This window comes from Lithohypha guttulata, assembly GCF_036872675.1.
Source record: "Lithohypha guttulata strain CCFEE 5908 chromosome Unknown scaffold_2, whole genome shotgun sequence".
Lineage (NCBI taxonomy): Eukaryota > Fungi > Ascomycota > Eurotiomycetes > Chaetothyriales > Trichomeriaceae > Lithohypha > Lithohypha guttulata.
In genome coordinates this window covers 925,482-945,363 of record NW_027042751.1, presented here as the reverse complement: position 1 = coordinate 945,363, position 19,882 = coordinate 925,482, and the positions used below count along the sequence as shown (strand labels likewise).

The window sequence follows — 19,882 nt, the reverse complement described above, 5'->3', positions numbered from 1 at the left end:
TGGACAGCCGCGTAGGGTTGCTTCGAAAGCATCGTTGGAGTGAGTCTTCAGAGACATGGTGTACATAGGTCATGTCGCGCTTGTGAACTTGTTCTGGTGGCTGCCATGTGGTACGAGTGTTTCCAAGCTCGATCTCCGGTTCTCGCTGAACGTCTGATGAACGTTGTAAACACCTAGAACTCCTGCAAAGTTACGTAAGCTGAACCTGGTTCCGGAGAATCGAATGCGCTTACTACTTTGATAGCCTGGACAGTGTTTGGGTGGTTGGTATACGAGATGACCAACGTCCTGCCAGATGGATCGAAGTATGGATGAGGTATAGCTGCATACACATTGCCTCCCCCAGTGATAGGCCTTGGCTTGTAGACTGTAACAGAACCTGACCACGGTCCTTCTGGCGAAGGAGCTGTTTTAACCTGTCTAATTGTCAATCTCGTGTATGTAAATGTTGCTCACAACGTACCAGTACTTGACACGACCAGAAATTGTCGCAGTACACAAATAGAAAACAGTTGTGATACCTAGACCAGATGACCTGACCCTGGTTGATCTGCCAGAAGACGCTCTGCTTCTCGTTTAGCTCCTGCCGTCTCAGTCTTTCGCGCTGCCAGTCTACCCCGTTCCAGTATTCATAAGCATCGAGAACAGTTGCGTCTTCGGTGCGGGCTCGTGCGAGATATATCCAGGGATTGTCTTTCGCATGACCGTAAGCATAGACATGGCCCCCAGCTTTTAAAGCACAGACGTCGCCGTACCAGGGCTCTGTCTCACCGTCCCACCAGAATCTTTCGTGTCTTCTTGCCATGGGCACTGGAACACCATTACGACTTTCGAGCGAGACATCAGCAACGCCAGCACCAATGAGATGGTTCACGTAGTCTGGTCGATGGTTGAGGAGAAAGAAGACAATACCTGGCAAACATCAGTCGAAGCCCGCCCGCTATACTTGACTCTTCATACCTTTACCAGGCGAGATCTCAACAACGTTTGTAAGCCCCAACGCGTAAACACTAGGGTCCTCGTTGTACTGTTCAGATGGTCGAAGAAAGCAGTGTGGAAACCCATCTTGATCCAGGCGAGTATCCAGAACCTTCGTAGAATGCTTGCCAGCAATGGCGACTGAGTTGCATGTCATGCCACGAAATTGATCACTTCCTTCGGCGTCACTGAACATTGTATCACCGTATGTGAGTAGAATGTAGGACCCTAATTGTCCTTGAAAGCCCAAGTCGCGTTTCACAAAGGTAGAAGTGCTCAAGACATTTCCAAGTTCAGTAACATCACTTATCTTTACCTCTCTGCGTTCAAGATCGGTCGAAAAAGGCGCATCATTGCAGTCAGTAGCGATTTGCATCAGCATGAGCGAGGGTGTTCCTGGCGACATCTTCTTCTTTCTTTCGTGCAAAGGATTCATCACATGGTGTGAGAATCGAGAGAGTAAGCGCTGCATTGTGGGTTTCGACTTCAAAAGGAATACCACCTTACAGCTTGTGCACGAAGCCGGAGCATTGATTGCAGTACGTAAGCGTGAGTGATTTTGTTATTCGAAATTTGAATGCTAGGACTATCGATCATAATGAGTATTGACGTGTAAAGATAGCACATCAGTAACGCGCAGCTCTCCATGCACGAAAGAATGAGACTCGCACGACTTTGTGAATTTCGCTTGGGCATCACAGGCAGTAGGCAATGGCAGGAGCCGTGTTAGCACTTGATATTGGCGTGACTTGCCGCATCATCACTCCGCTCATCAATATACTGGCATAGCTAATTTAAACCCCAGAAGGAATGCCTGACACAGATCTTGCGAACTGTTCCAGCGTATCTTCTCTCTGCATTCGGCGCAGAAATGAAAGTAAGTACGACAAGGAGTGAAGCGAAAGCGAAAATCCGAACGCGTAGTCCGAAACACGCTAAAGAGTAAAGTGTGACGCGTTGCGCTTGCCGAAAACGGCTAGCTATCCTTATCACCTTCGAGTTGCAACCGCAGTCGAAACACACGATGCGTATGACTTCTTGCTATCTCGTTTTGATTCTTCACTTCGAGTTGCATAGAGAACAGTACTAAGGAGGATCTGAGATGTCATACTATTTTGTGGTAGTGTCGCCGACAGATACGCCGTTGTTTGAGTATACTTTTGGCACCTCGAAAACTGGTGGTAACGGCCAAGCACACTTTCGAAATGGCGAGTCTTCAAGGTATATGAATCAGTTCATCATCCACGCAGCTATTGATGTCGTCGAAGAAGTTCAATGGTTGACTCCAAATATGTGGTTGAAAGTGATCGACCACTATGCCCCAACCAATTCTCATATTAGCTGTTTCATGACTGGCACCAACGTACGGTTCATGCTGCTTCATCAACCTGGCGGTCCTGCTGCAGCAGCTGGTAGTAGAACTTCGACCCTGTCATCAAGCTCTATTGCTCAAAATCCCACCAGTCCACAGACTGAGGAGGCCATTCGCCAATTTATGACAGAAGTTTATGAGATATGGGTCAAGACCTTAATGAACCCCTTCTATAAGATAGGCGATGAGATCAAGAGCCCTGTATTCCGTACTCGAGTAGCAGCAGCTGGCAGGAAATGGCTTTGAGGAAATCACATTTTGCATTCTATCACACAGATACGCAATTGGCCTTCCGTTTGCGGAAGCTCGAAACAAAGCCAGTCATTCTCGTGTGAAAGTCGCGAAATGTCAGGTGTTCGTTCCTGTTTACTGTTCTGGACATGACGAACACGTCTAGTCTCTTCAATTTGACTACTAAATTTATGGTTTCAAAACACGAGCTCGGAAACAGAATACCTAGATGAAGGCTTTGACAACCTCGAAATCCGGATACGTACTACCACAGCCCGCAGAGGAGTGCAGTGTTGACTTGACGAGGACAACTACAGAAGAAGAGATTCAGAAATAGTGTTCAACCATGACATTCTTCGTCGATTGGCCGTTGTGGGCACAGATCATCTTCGTCGTACCTCTGATCCTAGGCTGGGTTCCGCTGTACTTCTTGTACAAGCTGCTGAAGATGTGTGTGGAGGAGAGGAAATGGTCGAGGTCAAGCAACATACAGAAGCCATCTGCCGAACGTGCGGTATGAGTTTGTCGGCACAGCCATATACAAGAAGTGCCACAGAACGATCGATCCAAAACAATCGAAATCTTTGCACAAAGTGATTGACGACCTTCGGTATCGCCAGCTGATCCTGGCTTCAACTACGGCCTGAGCTTGAACGCCTTTCATAGGAGACCTATATGATGTCACAGGTGTGAGAACTTGCTGTATTGACCTAGCTACAGAGCTTCACATTGGTTTCAAAATAGCTCAGTCTTGCGCACGACCTCAGTCCAAAGTCCCATTATAGGCAGCACACATTCAACGACCCCAAACCGGCCCTCGAACATTATTGCACATCTTGTAAAAGCAGATGGTCAGAATGACCACCAAGACAAACACTCCAGCAATAATTCCGCCAATCACTGCTTCTTGCTCATTTCGCTTGGTCAGCTTGGATTCATCTTGTGAACCATGGATGGAGAAGAATACAATTCCTTGAACGAGGAACCCGATGGCTAAGAGTGCCTTAATCAATAGGAGGATGAAACGAGTGTGTCGCGGGGGGGGGTAAGCAGATAGACGTTCTCTTCGTCTCCAGCCATCCTCTTCTGTGGACACGCAGCGTGTTTGCTTTCAGCAGGAAGCAGAAGTCCTGTTTCTGATACGGTCTTACGGTCCGCTTGACGATCAGTCGTACAGTTTCTGCCTTCTGGCCTCACGATGTCGATTGCATGGCGAGCTGGAGAGTGGTGATCATATTGCTCTTCGGATCCGCTACCTTGCTTGAAAGCATGCGTGGTTATGTCCTGCGGTAGAAGTGGTGAAAATCTTGACTTCTGGTGCTCATCACCGTCTGACGAAGAGCTAGAGGAGGAACTAGCAGACGTCCAGGTAGAGTCCTGGTCTTTGTGACCCTGCACAGAAGGAGCAGTATCGTCCTGTGGCCCGAAGACCTTTGACAGATTGAACATGTTTACAATCGTAGAGAGGTAGACGTTCACTTCTGGTATGGACTACTGAACTAGGTTGGAATGGAAGAAGAAGACAATCTAGGATCGGATGGTCTAATCGAACAAGAAGACTTGTACAAATCCTACATGTTACACAAAACTGCTTGTCATCAGCTTCTCGTGGTGATAAGAAATCTGGTGCGCAGCAATATTTAGAACCACGTACTCACAGCCAGCAAATGCTTTTGGCTGGCCAAGCACAAGCATTACTGCCACACAGGTAATGTACTGCTGCTGCTACTGCTCAACACAATCCTTGGCCATATCCGATGCCTTGCAATGTTTGCCTGCAAGCCTAGCTCAAGCTGACAAGTGACAAGCAAAGAAGCACACGGCCTAAGCAATTCAAAAGCCCACCACGAGATATAGCTCAAAAACGATGTATTATGCCTCATGACACAGCTCAAAAAGCTAACTGACTCGCAAAACTATACGTTACAAGAAAAGCCAGAATACATCTCCCCTTCCCCACACTATCAAATCAGCTCCAGCTCCAGTTCCGTCTCGCACCACATACAAAAAAGCTCAATAATAAACCACCCACTCATGCCCCCTCCCACTCTCAGTCCCAGGCACCACTCCCTCTCCTAACGAGAAATATCGCTCCTCCTCAGAAACGTGCTTGAACCACTCCGGATCAGCTCCCGGTCTATTCACGAAGAGATTCTCGTCATCGTCATGAATTACATACGGCTCTGCGAAGAATTGATAGTGACAGTCAACTGTAGGATCTGGTCCTGGAGGCGGCGGTTTTGGCCTATCATCGTCACACTCATCGTCGTTGTGGCTGTCCTTATTGTTCGAAGCTGGCTGAAGCAGTCCAGCTTTTCGCTCAGCTTTGATCTTCGACGCCTCAATTATCGAACGGAGGGTTCGGCCCCAACGACGCCCGCTCACGCTGCTTCGGTCGTTCTGGAGACGGTGTCTGTGGTCTGGGTTGTCGTGGTGGTGGTCGTTCTGGAGGTGGTGTTCGTGGTCGTGGCTGGCGAGGGGGTTGGCCGCTGAGGACTTTGTTGTTGAGAGGAGGGGATCCCATGGTAGTGGTTGGTTGAGGACTAGGATTCGTAGTTGTGGTTGGGTGGGCATATAAGGATAAGGAGGGTTTCTGGTAATATGTATTTTGGTATTGGTTGGATAAGTATGGTTGATTTGGTTGTAGATTGTATATTTAGATGTTTCTGGACAGAAGATGCAGGAATTAGTTGGCTTTTAATACCCTTTTGAAGACGAACGCAGTAGAGATGTGTCAAGAAGTTGTGACTTGTGTTCTCACATTGGTGCTTGCGCGTGTGTGTGTCTGCGCGTGTGGACGTGTATACGTCTGACCTTTGCCATCACTCATTCGTTCACATATTGCGCGTCTGACCACGCACAGCGATTTGTTGGAGGCACGATCGTCGCAACTTTTGAAGATGGATGGAGTGTTTGGTAGACCAAGTATGAGCCTTCTTTCCTAAGATCCAATTCAACTTGTCAGTGATCTATCGTGTCCTTTAGCAGGGTTGTGGCTGCTATGCAAGCCTAGCATGGCTCTTTTCTTGCGTCTTATCTTGAATCATGCCGTTAGTTGCGCGAGAAGTATGGTAAGCAATATAACAAGTGATTGACTTTGAGAATGACAACAGACACTTTAAATCAGATAATATTACCTATATCAAGACACAGACAATCTCGTCAGTCACAATCCGGTTGGTATCTTTTGCAACTCCCCCACTACATCGCCTGCCTGGATAGCTAGTACTTCCTCGGCTCCAACTCATTGGTCATGGGCGCAACATGGTATGAACCAGAAGGCGTCCTCGCAAGATTTCCCTGGTTCTGTGGAGCCTGTAAACCACCGGCTGTACGATCAGGCAATGCCTGACCTTGACCCTGAGGTGCCAGTGAGTGCTGGGCTTCGCCTGTGAACTATTGTATCAGCCTCGAGTCCAAGCCTATTGTTCGTAGCGCGTTTGTTGCGAGGTTGTCATGGTATGAGGGATCTCACCTGTGTTGTATGTTGGAGACGTGGTAGTGGCTGAGCCAGGCTGATGTGCCATATCGTGACCCGCCATACCTGGTTGGCCGTGCTGAGGACTCATAGTTGACGTGATGCCACTTTGCTGGTGACCGGCCGTGTCGATGGGTGGATATGTGGCTGAGCTTTGTTGGCTGACTGGGGAACTCGGCAGACTATTGGTGGTGCCTGAACAGACTGATTGGATAACGTTATACCACTGCTGAGCGTCTTGTGGAGTATGTGCCTTGTAATGGTATTCGGTGCTCATGCTCATTTTCTGGACGAGCTTGTTGCCAGAGGAGTCCTTGCCCTTGAGAGCAAATTTTTGACCGTCGACGGCGCCGATGACACAGTCAGGAAGATACAGGGAGTGCTCTGGCTCCGGATCAGCTCTGAAGTTGTCATTGTCTTTGTATTCATGCAGGTATCCAGCTGGAGTGACAGCATAATAGCCAACCTTGTAGCCGGAGAGCTTTCCTTTTCGCTCAAGACTACCCTCGATAAGTGCCTTAGTTGCGCGGTGGTTCATGTTGGGGAAAGACATTGAGTCGATAGATCGTGGTGGAGCATTGGGCGAGATCATAATGTGACCATTTCTCTTGAGGAAGCCATTCCACTCCACATTCTGGTCGATGTTCGATACCGTGTGTGCGATATCACCATACATGGCCTTGGAACGATCAAGCGAACTAGCCATGTATTGGTTGAAGGTGGTCATACCACTTTGGACGGTCGCAATGATATGGTTCTCGAACGCCTGAAAGTTGTTCTGGATGTTGATAAGATCGGAGCGATGGTTGTTTTCCTCAGCAAGCTGCTTGTTCAAACGGTACCAGGCACCTCTCTGAAGGACATATGGATCATTGGCTGCGGTTGTCCTTCCTCCCGCCGAATCAAAAGTGGCAGTATATTGACCAAGCAGCTCGATGTGTTTCTGAGAGGCATTGCGAGCGTGCTCGACAGCCTTGCTTTGCTTTCCGGCTCCAGAAGAGAGTTCCTTGTTCTTAGCTTTGACCTCCTTGTGTAGCCTCTCGAAGATGGGTAGAACACTCTTCTCGAGATTCTGTTCGGTCTCGGCATAGAGCTGACTTTGGGCTTGAGTGTTGGCTCTGAGGTTCTCGAATAGGCCTGCGATACCGCCGAGCTCTTGGTTGAAGTGGTGACCCTCCTTCAGAGGATGGTTGAGGGTCTTGAGTATTTTCTCGCTGTCTTTGCTCTGTGACTTCTGATCTTTCGCAACGGCCTTGACGTAGTCCTCCAGGTAGGCACACATATGCTTGTACGCCGAAAGACGTTCTTGAAGGAGACCGAGCGAGGTGCCGGGATCACCTCCTGGTACAGCATCGTCGTCGGAGCCATAGCCAGAGGTTGATGCAGTGTTGGTGCGTGTAGCTGGATTGTGTGAGGCCATGTTTGCAGGCTAACAGTATATGTGAGGTATAGAGTATTTCGGTTGTTAGCGGAATGATCTCGGTCGCAGGACTGGAAGTGTGAATATATGTCCTTTCTGCAGCACAAACTTTGGTCAGCAGCCTGAGGGGCAGATCATTTCAACTTCTCGTGTTTACCATCTTGGAGCCAAGGTGACATCACTGCCTTTCATCGAACAGGGAAGCAATTTAGCGGCTCGATCTGCACTAGAAAGTGGATTGCCGTAAATTCACGATCTACAGTTATTGGCTCTGCGATTGAAATGATCTGTCACACGCTTTCTGATCCACGACCAAAGTGGTGGGTGGGTGGGTGGCTGTGCGTTTGGCCAGAGGGTACCATTGGCCTACTACGAAGAGAACGTTCACACCAACAATGCGAGCACGCCATACGAGGAGGAAAGAAGTTGGAAGTAGTTCATAAATCCCATTCATACAGCAAAGCGAATAGGTCTCGCTCACTTTACATTCGTCAGATCTTCAGGGGGTCGTGTCATTGCGCATCAAAACGTTTCGTTATCATCATCCTGAAAGCCTTCTTTGACACCGTCCAGGACCTGCCGAGACGGTGGACGACCTTCAGTCGGTACTACACCACCGCTCTGCCGCCTGGTCAATGCTGGCAGTCGACTGCCTCCACCTAGACTATGCCGTTTCGTGGTTCCTGGTGTCGGTATACCGGAACTGACATCACTGACGCGTTTTGTGTATGTCGTCCGTCGAGGTGTTGCGTTTACCTGGCTTGATACGTTGCTGTCTAACTCTGGCTCTTCCTCGAAAGTCCCATCGTAGCCCCCGTGACTGCTAAGACTGGAATGTGGCCGTACTCGATCTGTGCTCGCATTGGGTGCATGGTGCCCATTTGCTAGGGTTCGTAGACCTGATATACTTGCCCGACTCGCGGGCCGACTATGCCCTGGCTGAAACTGGCTCATCGACGTACGGGTTGAAACAGCACTAGCTCGACTGGAGGGCCGTGGCGGTGCAGCCATGGATGTTCTCACAGGCGATGCTGGTCTTCCTGTCAGTGACGGTCGACTCGGCCTCGTCCGCGTGGCAGATGGTGTTGAGGGAGTCTCTTCAGAATCTTGAGCACTAAAAATACTGCCCGTTTTGCGCTTGCTACGCATGGTTACTGAAGCAGGCATGTGGCTGCTCAAAGCGGAACCACTTCTGGGCGAGCCACGAGGAGGTGTGTCAGCTGGACCAGGTAATCTTGACCTAGCTTTGTGGACTCGCTCCTCAAGACTCTGCATCTTTCCTCGCAGATTGCGCAGCTGAACGATGGATGATGATTGAGGTAAGCCACTGGGTATAATGGACTGCCTACCAGTCGTGAGAGGCTTTCCAAGACTCTGTCGGTAAGTCGAGTTTGGCTGTGGTCTGCCCATCGTAGCCACTGATGCGCCTCGTGCATGACCTTTTGCCGATAAGGGCGGCTGTCTGGGTGTTGCTCCTATTGATGATCTTGTTTTTACTGGAGCAGGTGTAGCAAAGGATGGTGTATTTACAGCCATCTTATTTGATGCAGGTGGTGAGGGTGGAGTAGGAGCGTCAGAGATGCTCGACGAGGTCTTTGTCTTCGCAGGTGGAGTATCGAAGGATGGTGCGGATGCGTCTGTTGTGGTTGGAGATAGCTCGGACCTTGGTGATGCTGCGACAATGTGTGGGTTGATGGTCAGAGACCTTCTCTTGACGGCCAATTCCTCTTCTGCTCTTTCCAGCTTCTTCCTCACAACGTCGGTCTCTATACGGAAGTCGGAGAATTCGTCCTTGAGTCGCTGTGTCTCAATACGTAAAGACTCTCTTTCTTGCTCCCCTCCTTTTACTTCCTCCTCCATCATGACTGCTCGCTCGACAGCCTGATTATACCTCGACTCCATATCCTCCAGCGACACCTCTGTCGTCCTTTGCTTGCGTTCATAATCGTCATTGGCTACCTCAATGTCTCGGACTCGTTGTCTTAGGGTCAGGTTTTCCTGTCGCAGATTCTTGATTTCTCTTTCCAGCAAGGCCTGGGCAGTGGCAGCCTCGCTCTTAGCTTGTTTGTGTTTCTCCTTCCACTCGTCGACCTGGTAGCGTAAATCGGCAGCCTGTTCTTTAAGTTGTCGTTCCCTTTTTTCAGCCTGTTCAACGTCGCGCTCTAGTTCTGCTTCGAGGTCCTTACTCGAGGCTTGAAACTCGGCGAGTTCTGCTTCTAGAAATTCGTACTGAGTTTTGTAGAATTTCAGTGACTCTTCAGGGGATGCTCCTGGCGCTGGCGACGAGGGCAGCGACCTATCCGAGCCGGTCATTACTGGTTGGTATTGTGGCTTTTCTGTTCTGCAGCTGTGTATACCGTACTGGGCTATGCTCTGGTATGTCGTATGGCGTCCATGGATATCGTCGTGCTGTGTCTAGTCTGGATCTGATCGAGATCGTCGGCGTGTTCTACTGTCTCGGCTTCAGCTGTCGGAAAGTGGCGTCTAGGATTATATCACGTATTCCTGTATGGTTAGTATGATCGGGTGAGCGAATACTGCAGCTGAATATCAGTCCATGAGTGTGGTAGTAGAGTAGGTACGACTAGCAAACGGTACGAGTAGTCCACAAGTTCGCCGCATCGCATGTCAACAACCTAATTGCAGCCGGGCCAACCCATGCGCTAAGCTCTGTTAGAGCCATGCTGAACTTCACCGCCCTACCAAGTGTCCTATAACGAGTGTCATATCATGGACTTCTGAAAGATCATATCTGTATTGCTAATATCATGATATCGTTCCATCATCTCGATTCTGGACTGCGTGTATCAAGAAACGAGCAGGACAATCGAATTCAAGGATTATTTACAGACATTTTGGGGTCCAATTGTTGCCTCTTACACACGTACTAATACATCAATGATGGCCACTTTGTTCACAACAAGAGACAGCTACATAAATATGCGTGAATCGTGGTCTACCTGAACACCATGCTAAAGCCGTCAAGCACGTCATCGGGTATTCACTCGCTCTTACATCCCCCTGAACTGATTCTTCGAAGCACTCCTCCTATCGCCTCGCTGTACAGATCGACCAGAGTCGAAATCGGGTTTTGCCTTCTTCTTCGACGCAGGCGCGAACGAAATCGTCTTCTCTCCAACCACGCCCACCCCTCCCGATCTCTTCTCCCTAGTGTCGGGTCTGAAGTTTGCAGCCCTGTCTCCGAAAGATCGATCTTGTTGTTGTCGTCCTGCAGCTCTCGGCCCAGCTTTCGACGATGATACTTGCATCGATAGACCACCTCCTTTCTGCTTCGACTTCTTCTTTTCCGGTCTGCGTTTGTAATCTGCCGTCGATACACGCTCTGCTCTTCCATTTTGCTTGCGGAAGGAGAAATCTTCGGCGTCAGAGTCTTCGTCGGAGCCAGGTACTTCATCGATCATGTCTTCTTCCACAGCTGTCAACCCTCTTTCGTGGTCGAGATTCGAACGTGGTGCGACTTTGGTGCTAGGGTTGATAGCTTGGAACTCCCGCGACGCCTCATCAACCATGAACTCATCCTGCTCAAACATCTGCGCGAAACGAGAATCTGCAAGCAAGCCCTTTTCGTCGCTGACCACTGTCTCGGGTACCACAGCCTTCTCATCACCACCTTGCGCAAGTACTTTCTGTGCTCGTTTGCGCTCATTAGCAGCCTCGCGCTCCAGGATACGTTCAGCCAACTTCCTGTTAACCTTCGCAGTGACTTTCTTCTGTCCACGAATCCTGCTTTCTCTCTCTTTCTCAATCTTCTCTTGCACTCTCTTCGATCTCTCCTCCTCGTAGGTTGTAGGGTTGGCTATCAGTCGTGCCTCCTCATACAACTTCTGTGCCACGAAGAAGCCATGCATATATGGTCTGAGCAGATTCGTCTTCCCGACCAGATGATCGAGATTGAGCGTGCGTAGCTGCGCCGTGGTGAGGAATTTGAAATTGTCGTACACCTCACCTGTTCGCCTCGATCCAGCGGAGTAGGCATTCGGATCGTTGGGGTCATCTGCCATCTCTTCCACCACGTTGTCTAAGAACGCACACCACTTGGGCGCAGGACCAAGCTGGGGTATCAGGAACGCATGCTGCTGTTTACCTTCGTTTGCAGTAAGAATCATGCCAGAATCAGGACACCAGGCCACGCAGTTGATATCTACCTCTGGCTCAACGCTTGTCCACGGTGTGCCATCTCTTTCTTCCCAGATCTTCAAGATGCGCTTGTCGCCGGATAGGACTTTGGGCTCGGAATGTGTGGATCGTGTGGAGGAATTGGATGTGAGGAACTGAACGTGTTGTATTGGATAGTCGTAGCCTTGATCTTTCTTAAGTGTCGGTACAGGTGAGCGCAGGTCGTACAAGTAGATTAGACCACTAGATGTGCCCACAGCATTTCTTATGCCTGACCTATGAAAGTCGATCGCCGTCACTTCTGGCCTCGTACCAAATTCTATCGGCAGTGTCACGCTTGCCACCCGTGTCCTAACTCGAGGATCCCAATACTCGACTGTTCCCAAAGTTGTGCCAAACGCAAGCAGACCATGTGACGCCTCAGCAACAGCTCCAGTATTGACACCTCCAACTCCAATACCACCTTGTAATGCTCCACCTCCTGCAGAAGTCATATCATCGCCACCCACATCGATCTCGAATTCGTTCATGAACCTTCCCAGTTCGAGGTTGATCCTGAACACTTCGCCCATACCATTCGCATTCACACCCACAGCCGGCACATACAACTCAGTTGAACTCCGGTCGTATATTAAATCTCTTCCATATCGTGGTATCCTCAACTTATAGTGACATCCACCGGGCGTGTGAAACTCAATACTCCGGTCCTCCTGCAAATGTACACTTTTCGAGTAATCGCTGCTCAAGAGCAAGAACGTCTTGTTAATTGTATCGGTATGTCGCGCAAACGAGAGTGCTAGGTTCGGCAGATAATGTGTATGTATCTGAGGCTTGTATGTTCCTGTACTCATTGCCCATTCGCCATCTTCACTAATTCGTATACATTGGGAAGCTTCTTCGAACTCAAAGTCTTGCAGGAGTTCGATATGGTTCGCATAGTCGTGGCCTTTCTTGCGCTTTTTGTTCTTGACCCATTCTGGAATGTTGCCAGCTGCGGATGAGCCTGCGACTGTATAGACTGGTACGGCGGCGTTAGTGAGCTTCATGACATTGACTAGCGGACTCGATGCTGACGGAAAGGGTTCGACGGCTTTACGGTATTGTTAGCATCACATTCGAGGGTTAGGGCATATACGAAAGCTTCACTGACCTTAGCAATTCCTCGTGCAAAGGCAATGTCAAAAATTGAGGGCAATATGTTTTCCGAGAAATTATTTGGGCAAACACAGCAAACTATTGCCACTTCTGCTTCAGCTTGAAATGCTCCAGCAAATCCGTCCTCTCATCGCAAAATACCAGGCACAAGACAGCTATTTGGGAGCTTTCGTATTTAGTTTCCTTGCACGTTATGCTAGAGGATTTATACAAGCCCATGCAGCGATAGTCGTAACCATAATCGTACATATCCATATCTACTCATACACAGGTCATCCTTTCATTGTATCACCGTCCTCAACGCCTGCAACATCAACGCGAATATCAGACCTCTTGCTACATCCCTATTTTGCAGACAATCAAACACTTTTCCTAACGCTTCTCCACTCGCGGCAATCCCCACGACCGTGGTTAGAGCCTGTGGCATACCTCTCTCGACCAGTAGCTTCCTTGCCTTGACTCTTAACTTCTCCTTCTCCTCCTCACTTGGCTCTTTTGGCCACTCCTTCAGCTCTTCCTCTGTAGGTAATGCGTTTTCACGTAATTTCCGAATATGAGCTGCTATACCGGCATCGGAAGTATTGGCGTCGATAAGACTTTCCTGAAGGAGAGCCCGAATAGATTTTAACTGTGGGTTGTTAGGGCGGAGGAGATAAGATTTCGCAGCTGTGAGCAAGGACAGGCGGAAGGTCCATGCTGAAGACAAGGAGAGAAGTTCCGTGATCAGTGCGAACATAAGTTCCACAGTCATGCGAGTTTCTTCGTCTGAGATGGGTACATCTTGAGTTCGCTGTTTAGTTCGAGGTGGTACAGATCCTGTATCTGTGGGCATGGATGGTGTTTTCGGTGCAATTTGTGTTTCGCTTGTGCTCGCTCTCATTGTAGAAGATGAAGGGGATGGTTGTGGCGCTATCTGCCTGTTGAGCCCTTGCCTGGTCGGAGACGAGATAGAAGCGGCTTCATACTCGTCAGTCATCATGTCGGGAGGTGGTGGAAGATTCATCGTTTCCATGTCTGGTTGTGGAGACGTGCTCGTTGCCAGATCCTGTGATGCACGAGATTGCTCCAAGGAGCTCCTCACGCTCATTGATAGTTGTGGTGACTGTCTACGTGCGCTGGTGTGGTCGGTACTTTGACGGCTCGAGTCATGACTTTGACGTGCAGACATGGCAAGTGGTTGCTGCGACCTTGTGACCGACGAGGACGAATTGTTTGTCGACAGACCAGGTCTTTTTGGGCCTGCCAGCCCGCTTGCGACGGTTCCGAACACGCCTGTGACACCACCTAGTACTGCTTTACCACCTGTCTGGAAGACTTTGCCCCCAGCTTGAAGGCCCTTTCCACCTTGACCAAGAACATTTACAAATCCTTTACCAACGTTCTCAAGTCCATTGCCAGCTTGAATGAAGACGTTCTTTTGCGAAGATGGAATCTTGTCAAGACCAGTCTCCTTCTCAAGGAAGCGTTTCATGGCTTCGCTTTCTGCAAGTCTTTCAAATTTCAAGGCTGTTCGCAAGTAGCGTTCTAATTCGTGGATCAAGAGCTCTCTTTTCTGACCTCGCCACGACGGTAATTCTGGATACTCGATATTGAATTCTGAAGCGCCTGAGATATTGGCAATGCGACGCAAGGTCTCGTGCAAAGGCTCGAAGGTCGCGAATTGGCGAGTCACAATCCATCCTGGAAACCTGGATGAAGCCGGCTCTATCTGCACCATCATATCGCCATCGGGTCTTTGTCTCATGACGACTTGGGGGTTGTCCATACCTAGCTCTATGATATTGATGGATGCGTTGTGAAGGGTAAGTGGAATAGCAATCATACTCTCTGTTCTGGAGGGTGCCTGTGAGGTAGGCTGAACTGGTATAGGTGATTGCAGCTGTTCAAGCTGATCGAAGTCAGTGAAGGTAGATTGTAGTCGTACTGGTTTAGCAGGACTCGGAGCAACAGAAGGAATGGCATTGCCCTCATTGTCGAAAACCATAGGATTACTGACGGCGCGAGTAGGTCGAGATTGAGGCTCTTCATCGGACGAGATGGGAGTAGCGACACCCGTATCGGTAGTAGTTGTGGTTGAAAGAGCATCTTCACTGTCCATGGTAGGAAACGCCTGCCTCTTTCTAGCTTCGTCCTGCGCAATCATTTCATTTATCCGCTGTGCTTCCATCATAGCATCCTGCATAGCTTGTTCCGCTCTACTAACACGTCTCTTATGCTGAGCTTTCTGAGCAACGTCCTCGACTGGAGCATCGGCCACTTTAGCATTTCGTTCGAGTTCAGTGACACCAGCATCAATAGCGTCAAGCAGTGCCGGTTCATTGTCTTCAAGCAGATAGACGATCCACTCGTTGATCCATTCGGGTCTGGAGCAGGAGATTAGAGTACCATCCAGGATCAGCCCGGCTAGGATTTCACTGAGAAAAGTCCTAGCCGGAAGACAATTGTACGTTTTGGAGTCCAAGAAATTCTGTAGAATGTCATCTGCTACTATGTGCAGCTTTCGTTTTTGCTGTTCCTTGTTCAACACGTTCGCTAAATTACTATCGGGCTGAAATTGCAGATATGTTGTTAGAGCCTCTTCGGCTTCTGCTCTTTGTGAAGCTTTCAACGCGAGGGCTAATTCTTGTAGGAAGACAATTATTACAGAAGTGGAATTTGCAATGAAGTCGAGAAAAGGATCGGCAGCTCTCTTTCGGGAGACATGGTTCGAAAACGAGTTTATGAAGGCAATCAGGATCTGCTGACAGTCGGTAGGGAACGAACGATCGGTGGGTAGGATCGGAGAATACCAATACTTGACATAGTCCTGAACAACAGCATCGGAGAAGGATGTCAGAGCAGCGGCGGTCTGTGAAGGGTATTGAGAGAAGTCCAGTATCTCCTGACTTGTAGATGCCTCAATCTTCTCCTGAGGTGTACGCTCTTCACCCTGTCGATCCTGACTCCTCAAGTCCAACGCTCTCTTTGCAACCTCTATACCGAGCTCCCTCTTTCGTTGCCCAGATTTAGTCGCATCTTTGCCTTCAGCGATCGTGTCGTGGTTCCAGGTTGAGCCAAGTATGATCCCTCCAAATGTTCCGATAAGCACAAGGCCGAGCCTTCCGAGCACGAGATATGTCGAGGCTGCTAAGCCCACAGCACAAGCTCCAAGAGTCTCGTTACTTGCGTTGCCGATGAAGTGCAGGATGTCATTCGTTAGAGATCTGACGCGGTCCGATGTGGTTGGTAGCGGGTTCGTGGATGTTGGCGAAGCTGGAATATTGACAGAATCTGCGGCAGCAGGTTCGGATACATCATGCTCAACGGTCGGTTTCTCGGTCAATACAGACTCACTCCGACCACATGCATCGTCACTCGAGTCTTGCGTCGACATTGTGTTCACTTTGATACCATCTTGGCACTCAGTAGACATGAACAGGAGGGTAGGTGCGGCTGAATACTTTGGGCAGATGGTGGAGTTGATAGCTCCGCAAATGGTTGGACGCCAATCGATAATGTGGTGGGATTAGTTTTTGGTCGCTAAAAAAAGTTCAAAGCAGAGGAAGTTGAACGATACGCGACAAGAGAAACTCCATCATTCTGCTCGAGCATCGCAACAAGTGGTTGAAAGGAAAGCAAGTCATTCAGCGGAACAAGTGGAAGTTTCAAAACAAACAATGTCTGGCGGTTGTGCAGTGTGTGAAGAGCCACTAGTGGTTCTGCTCGAGTCAGACAGTGAAGCAGAAGACTCCAAACAGAGTGCAGATACCTCGGACAGCGTTCCTGATGATGTTGAATTGAACTGCGGTTGCCATTTTCATTGGTACGTACAAGTCCTTCCTCCCTGCCTTCGTTTTTAACAAGCTGTAGGGAGTGCTTTTTGGAATCCTATACCATTACTCAATGTCCGAATTGCTCGAAAGATATATCTTCTTCCACTACTGAAGGCCAACAGCAAGTCCTTTGCACTGTCCGCAACGAAGGAGGCGTTCAACCCAACTTTGATATCCTACCTACTGCCACCGAGGAAGCCTATCTACGAGCCTTTCCAGAAGAACGACGGGGACATGCTTTCCTAGAATTCTGTCGAGAAGGTGACATTGACGCTGTCCTGCACCTAATCAAGGACGACCCAGACAACGATATCGGAGAGGAGGACGAGGAGGAAACAGACATCTTGAGGTATGTTGGCACATTTGAAGGCATATCTGGATCTGCATTGCATGTCGCTGTACGTTACCAGCAGGAAGAAGTCGCATGGCTACTACTCGCCATCGCCTCCAACCTAGACTGGGCCAAATTTCCGCAACCTGTACTGCAGGCGATGCAGAGCCTGGGCCTAAGCAAAAGCGATCGCAAGGCCGAGCCAGACATACGTACACTGAAGGATGACAATGGTATGACAGCATTGGATTTGGCTAAAGAGATTGGTGGCTTCTGGTCCGCCTGGATCGCCGACGGTCGATTCAATGCTTGAGCACAAAGACCCCATATTTCCCACGCCGAACACGCTTCTCAAGCAACCGAGAGCTTGAGCAACATCTAAAGGCCAGCTATGGTCACAATCTTCGCTATAAGAGTGAGTCCATTACATGACCGCTTTGAAGCGCATGCTGGACGCAAAGAGATAGCGGGAAGTAGGAACTGTCTTGTTCCTTTGGTGCAATATGCAACTATACCCGAAAGTGTTCTCAGGAGATAAAACATACAATGTGCATCACCTAGCTGAACAGACTCGTAAGATTGACGTTTTCAGCTGGACTAGGCATTCGCAGGAGGAGGGAAACAACAACACCACATATGCTGCTCAGTATTTGGTCGTGCTTCAACTTGCAGCTTTTGGCGGCTGGTCTCGAAGCACATATTTCGTATGTGTGCCGTGACAAACGATCTGCTGATCGTCTCCTTCACCCTTGTAGATAGTCACAGTTGTAAAACCAAGGTTCCGACCAACTTTCGAAACCTTACCTTCAATGGTAAGGATATCACCAAGCTTGGCAGAGCTCACATAAGAAACATGAATATCAGTGCTTACTCCAGTCTTTTCCATTCCAGTCGAAGCAATAGCCATGCCACCTGCCCAATCAACGATCGTAGCTGAGACTGAACCATGCAGGCCTTTCTTCGAGTTCAGCAGATTTTCAGTAACTGGTAACCTGGCTACCATAGAGCCGTTCTCGGCACTGACAAACTCAACTTTTACCAGAAGAAATTTGTAGATGGGTGCTCCTGCTTGGATTCTTTCCCAGCATGCTTTCACGCTGTCCATGGGTGAGACCGACATTCTTGCAATAAGTCTCGCAATATGCTGCGTCTTTCATTCGATTGTAATCGATGGGAAACATTTCAAGCTTGTTCAAATTGCTGTGAGCAGAATTTGTTGGTGGTTCGGGTAATTTTCGGACAACGATATAGTACCCACTAAATTTTTCGATCCGAAAACTTTCTCAGATGCGCTCAGATACCAACACTCCTCATTGAACCAGCATCACACAATGGGCAAGCACAGACTCGACGACGGAACCTCCGCAAAACACGAAAAGAAGCGACAGAAGAAAGATCGCAAAGAAGCCCTCAAGTACGAAGACATTACACCCGAATCCACCGACATCACCGCCGAGAGCACACCTGCACCAGGCGAGCAAGACGAGGAAAATGGCAAATACAAGCAGAGTCCAGCTCTTACAGGTTTACCACAAGCCGACGTAGATAACTACTTGAAGGCAGAGAACGTTCAGATCACAGACCCTCAGAGCACGTCCTTACGACCTATCTTGCAGTTCAGCCACCTCCCAGCCGAGATCACCACGCTCTTCTCCTCGTTCCTATCGCAATTCGAAAAACCTTCTTCTATCCAATCTTCTGCCTGGCCGTTCTTGCTCTCTGGGCGAGACGTAGTAGGAATTGCAGAGACAGGATCTGGCAAAACTCTAGCTTTCGGCTTGCCACTTATACAATGTCTTACCAGTCTCAAGAAAAAGAAGGGTATTCGCGCCGTCGTCGTAGCGCCTACTCGCGAACTTGCTATTCAGGTGTTCGAGCAGATCGACAAACTCAGCCAGGCGTCCTCGTCCTCGAAGCTGAAAGCGACTTGCGTTTATGGCGGAACCAACAAAGATGAGCAGCGCAGGAACCTGAAAGGTTGCAATATCATAGTCGCTACACCTGGTCGGCTAAAAGATTTCATGAGCGACGGCACAATAGACGTGAGCAAGACTCGCTATCTTGTTCTCGACGAGGCAGATCGCATGCTCGATAAAGGTTTCGAGGACGATATCAAGCACATAATTTCCTCTATGCCTTCTAGTTCGAAGCGTCAAACAGCAATGTTTACAGCCACTTGGCCTAGATCGATTCGCGAACTAGCAAGTACCTTCATGTCAGATCCAGTACGTATCACGATCGGACGTGGTGGTCCAGCTGCCTCAGCCGACGATGAGAACGAGGATGACCACGGCGAATTGAGGGCAAATCCACGTATCAAGCAGACCGTCGAAGTCATGGACGGATACGATAAGACCGGTCGTCTTCTGCAAATACTGAGAAAACAACCGAAAGACGACAAGATACTAGTCTTTGCACTATACAAGAAAGAAGCCTCGAGGCTCGAAGAGCTCATCCGCCGTAATGGCTACGCAGTCGCCGGAATCCACGGTGATCTCGCTCAAGCAGCTCGAGAGCGGTCCTTAGCCGCATTCAAGTCTGGCAGCAGCACGATTCTCGTCGCTACCGATGTCGCTGCTCGTGGTCTTGACATACCCAATGTCAAGCTCGTTCTCAACGTAACTTTCCCACTCACGGCCGAAGACTACGTCCACAGAATAGGCCGAACGGGACGTGCAGGTAAAGACGGCACAGCGATCACGTTCTTCACAGAGCAGGACAAACAGCTCGCGGGTGGTTTGGTGAATGTACTGAAGGGAGCCGGACAACCTGTTCCAGACGATTTGTTGAAGTTTGGTACGACAGTAAAGAAGAAGCAGCATGAGGCTTATGGTGCTTTTGGTCCGAAAGAGGGGATGGAAGGAAGAAAGAGTACGAAAGTAACTTTTGATGACTGAGTTTTCATGTCAATGCTGCTGAAATTGCTATTTGTGGGAAAATTGGCGTGTCGCAAAAGTGTTCCAGGTTA

At 49.2% G+C, this 19,882-nt stretch overlaps 6 protein-coding genes across 6 annotated transcripts; 2 read left to right on the top strand and 4 right to left on the bottom strand.

The window, feature by feature from the left end:
- Positions 1-173: 173 nt before the first annotated feature.
- LTR64_002451 (uncharacterized protein) lies at positions 174-1,450 on the bottom strand (the record flags this gene model as incomplete). The annotated part of the gene is made up of 3 exons (XM_064896821.1): positions 174-416; positions 464-912; positions 961-1,450. The coding sequence occupies 3 exons, from the start codon at positions 1,448-1,450 to the stop codon at positions 174-176; spliced, it is 1,182 nt and encodes a 393-aa protein (XP_064755771.1).
- A 4,353-nt stretch (positions 1,451-5,803) lies between these two features.
- Positions 5,804-7,479, bottom strand: LTR64_002450 (uncharacterized protein; the record flags this gene model as incomplete). The annotated part of the gene is made up of 2 exons (XM_064896820.1): positions 5,804-5,970; positions 6,057-7,479. The coding sequence occupies 2 exons, from the start codon at positions 7,477-7,479 to the stop codon at positions 5,804-5,806; spliced, it is 1,590 nt and encodes a 529-aa protein (XP_064755770.1).
- A 522-nt stretch (positions 7,480-8,001) lies between these two features.
- NDE1_1 (NADH:ubiquinone oxidoreductase) lies at positions 8,002-9,792 on the bottom strand (the record flags this gene model as incomplete). The annotated part of the gene is made up of 1 exon (XM_064896819.1): positions 8,002-9,792. One exon carries the CDS (start codon positions 9,790-9,792, stop codon positions 8,002-8,004), a length of 1,791 nt encoding a protein of 596 aa, XP_064755769.1.
- Positions 9,793-10,490: 698 nt separating this feature from the next.
- Positions 10,491-16,144, bottom strand: ENP2 (Small ribosomal subunit biogenesis; the record flags this gene model as incomplete). The annotated part of the gene is made up of 2 exons (XM_064896818.1): positions 10,491-12,685; positions 13,201-16,144. 2 exons carry the CDS (start codon positions 16,142-16,144, stop codon positions 10,491-10,493), a joined length of 5,139 nt encoding a protein of 1,712 aa, XP_064755768.1.
- Positions 16,145-16,427: 283 nt separating this feature from the next.
- LTR64_002447 (uncharacterized protein) lies at positions 16,428-17,227 on the top strand (the record flags this gene model as incomplete). The annotated part of the gene is made up of 2 exons (XM_064896817.1): positions 16,428-16,573; positions 16,621-17,227. 2 exons carry the CDS (start codon positions 16,428-16,430, stop codon positions 17,225-17,227), a joined length of 753 nt encoding a protein of 250 aa, XP_064755767.1.
- Positions 17,228-18,245: 1,018 nt separating this feature from the next.
- Positions 18,246-19,811, top strand: DBP3 (RNA-dependent ATPase; the record flags this gene model as incomplete). Its single annotated transcript, XM_064896816.1, has 1 exon — positions 18,246-19,811. The coding sequence occupies one exon, from the start codon at positions 18,246-18,248 to the stop codon at positions 19,809-19,811; it is 1,566 nt and encodes a 521-aa protein (XP_064755766.1).
- Between the last annotated feature and the right edge of the window lie 71 nt (positions 19,812-19,882).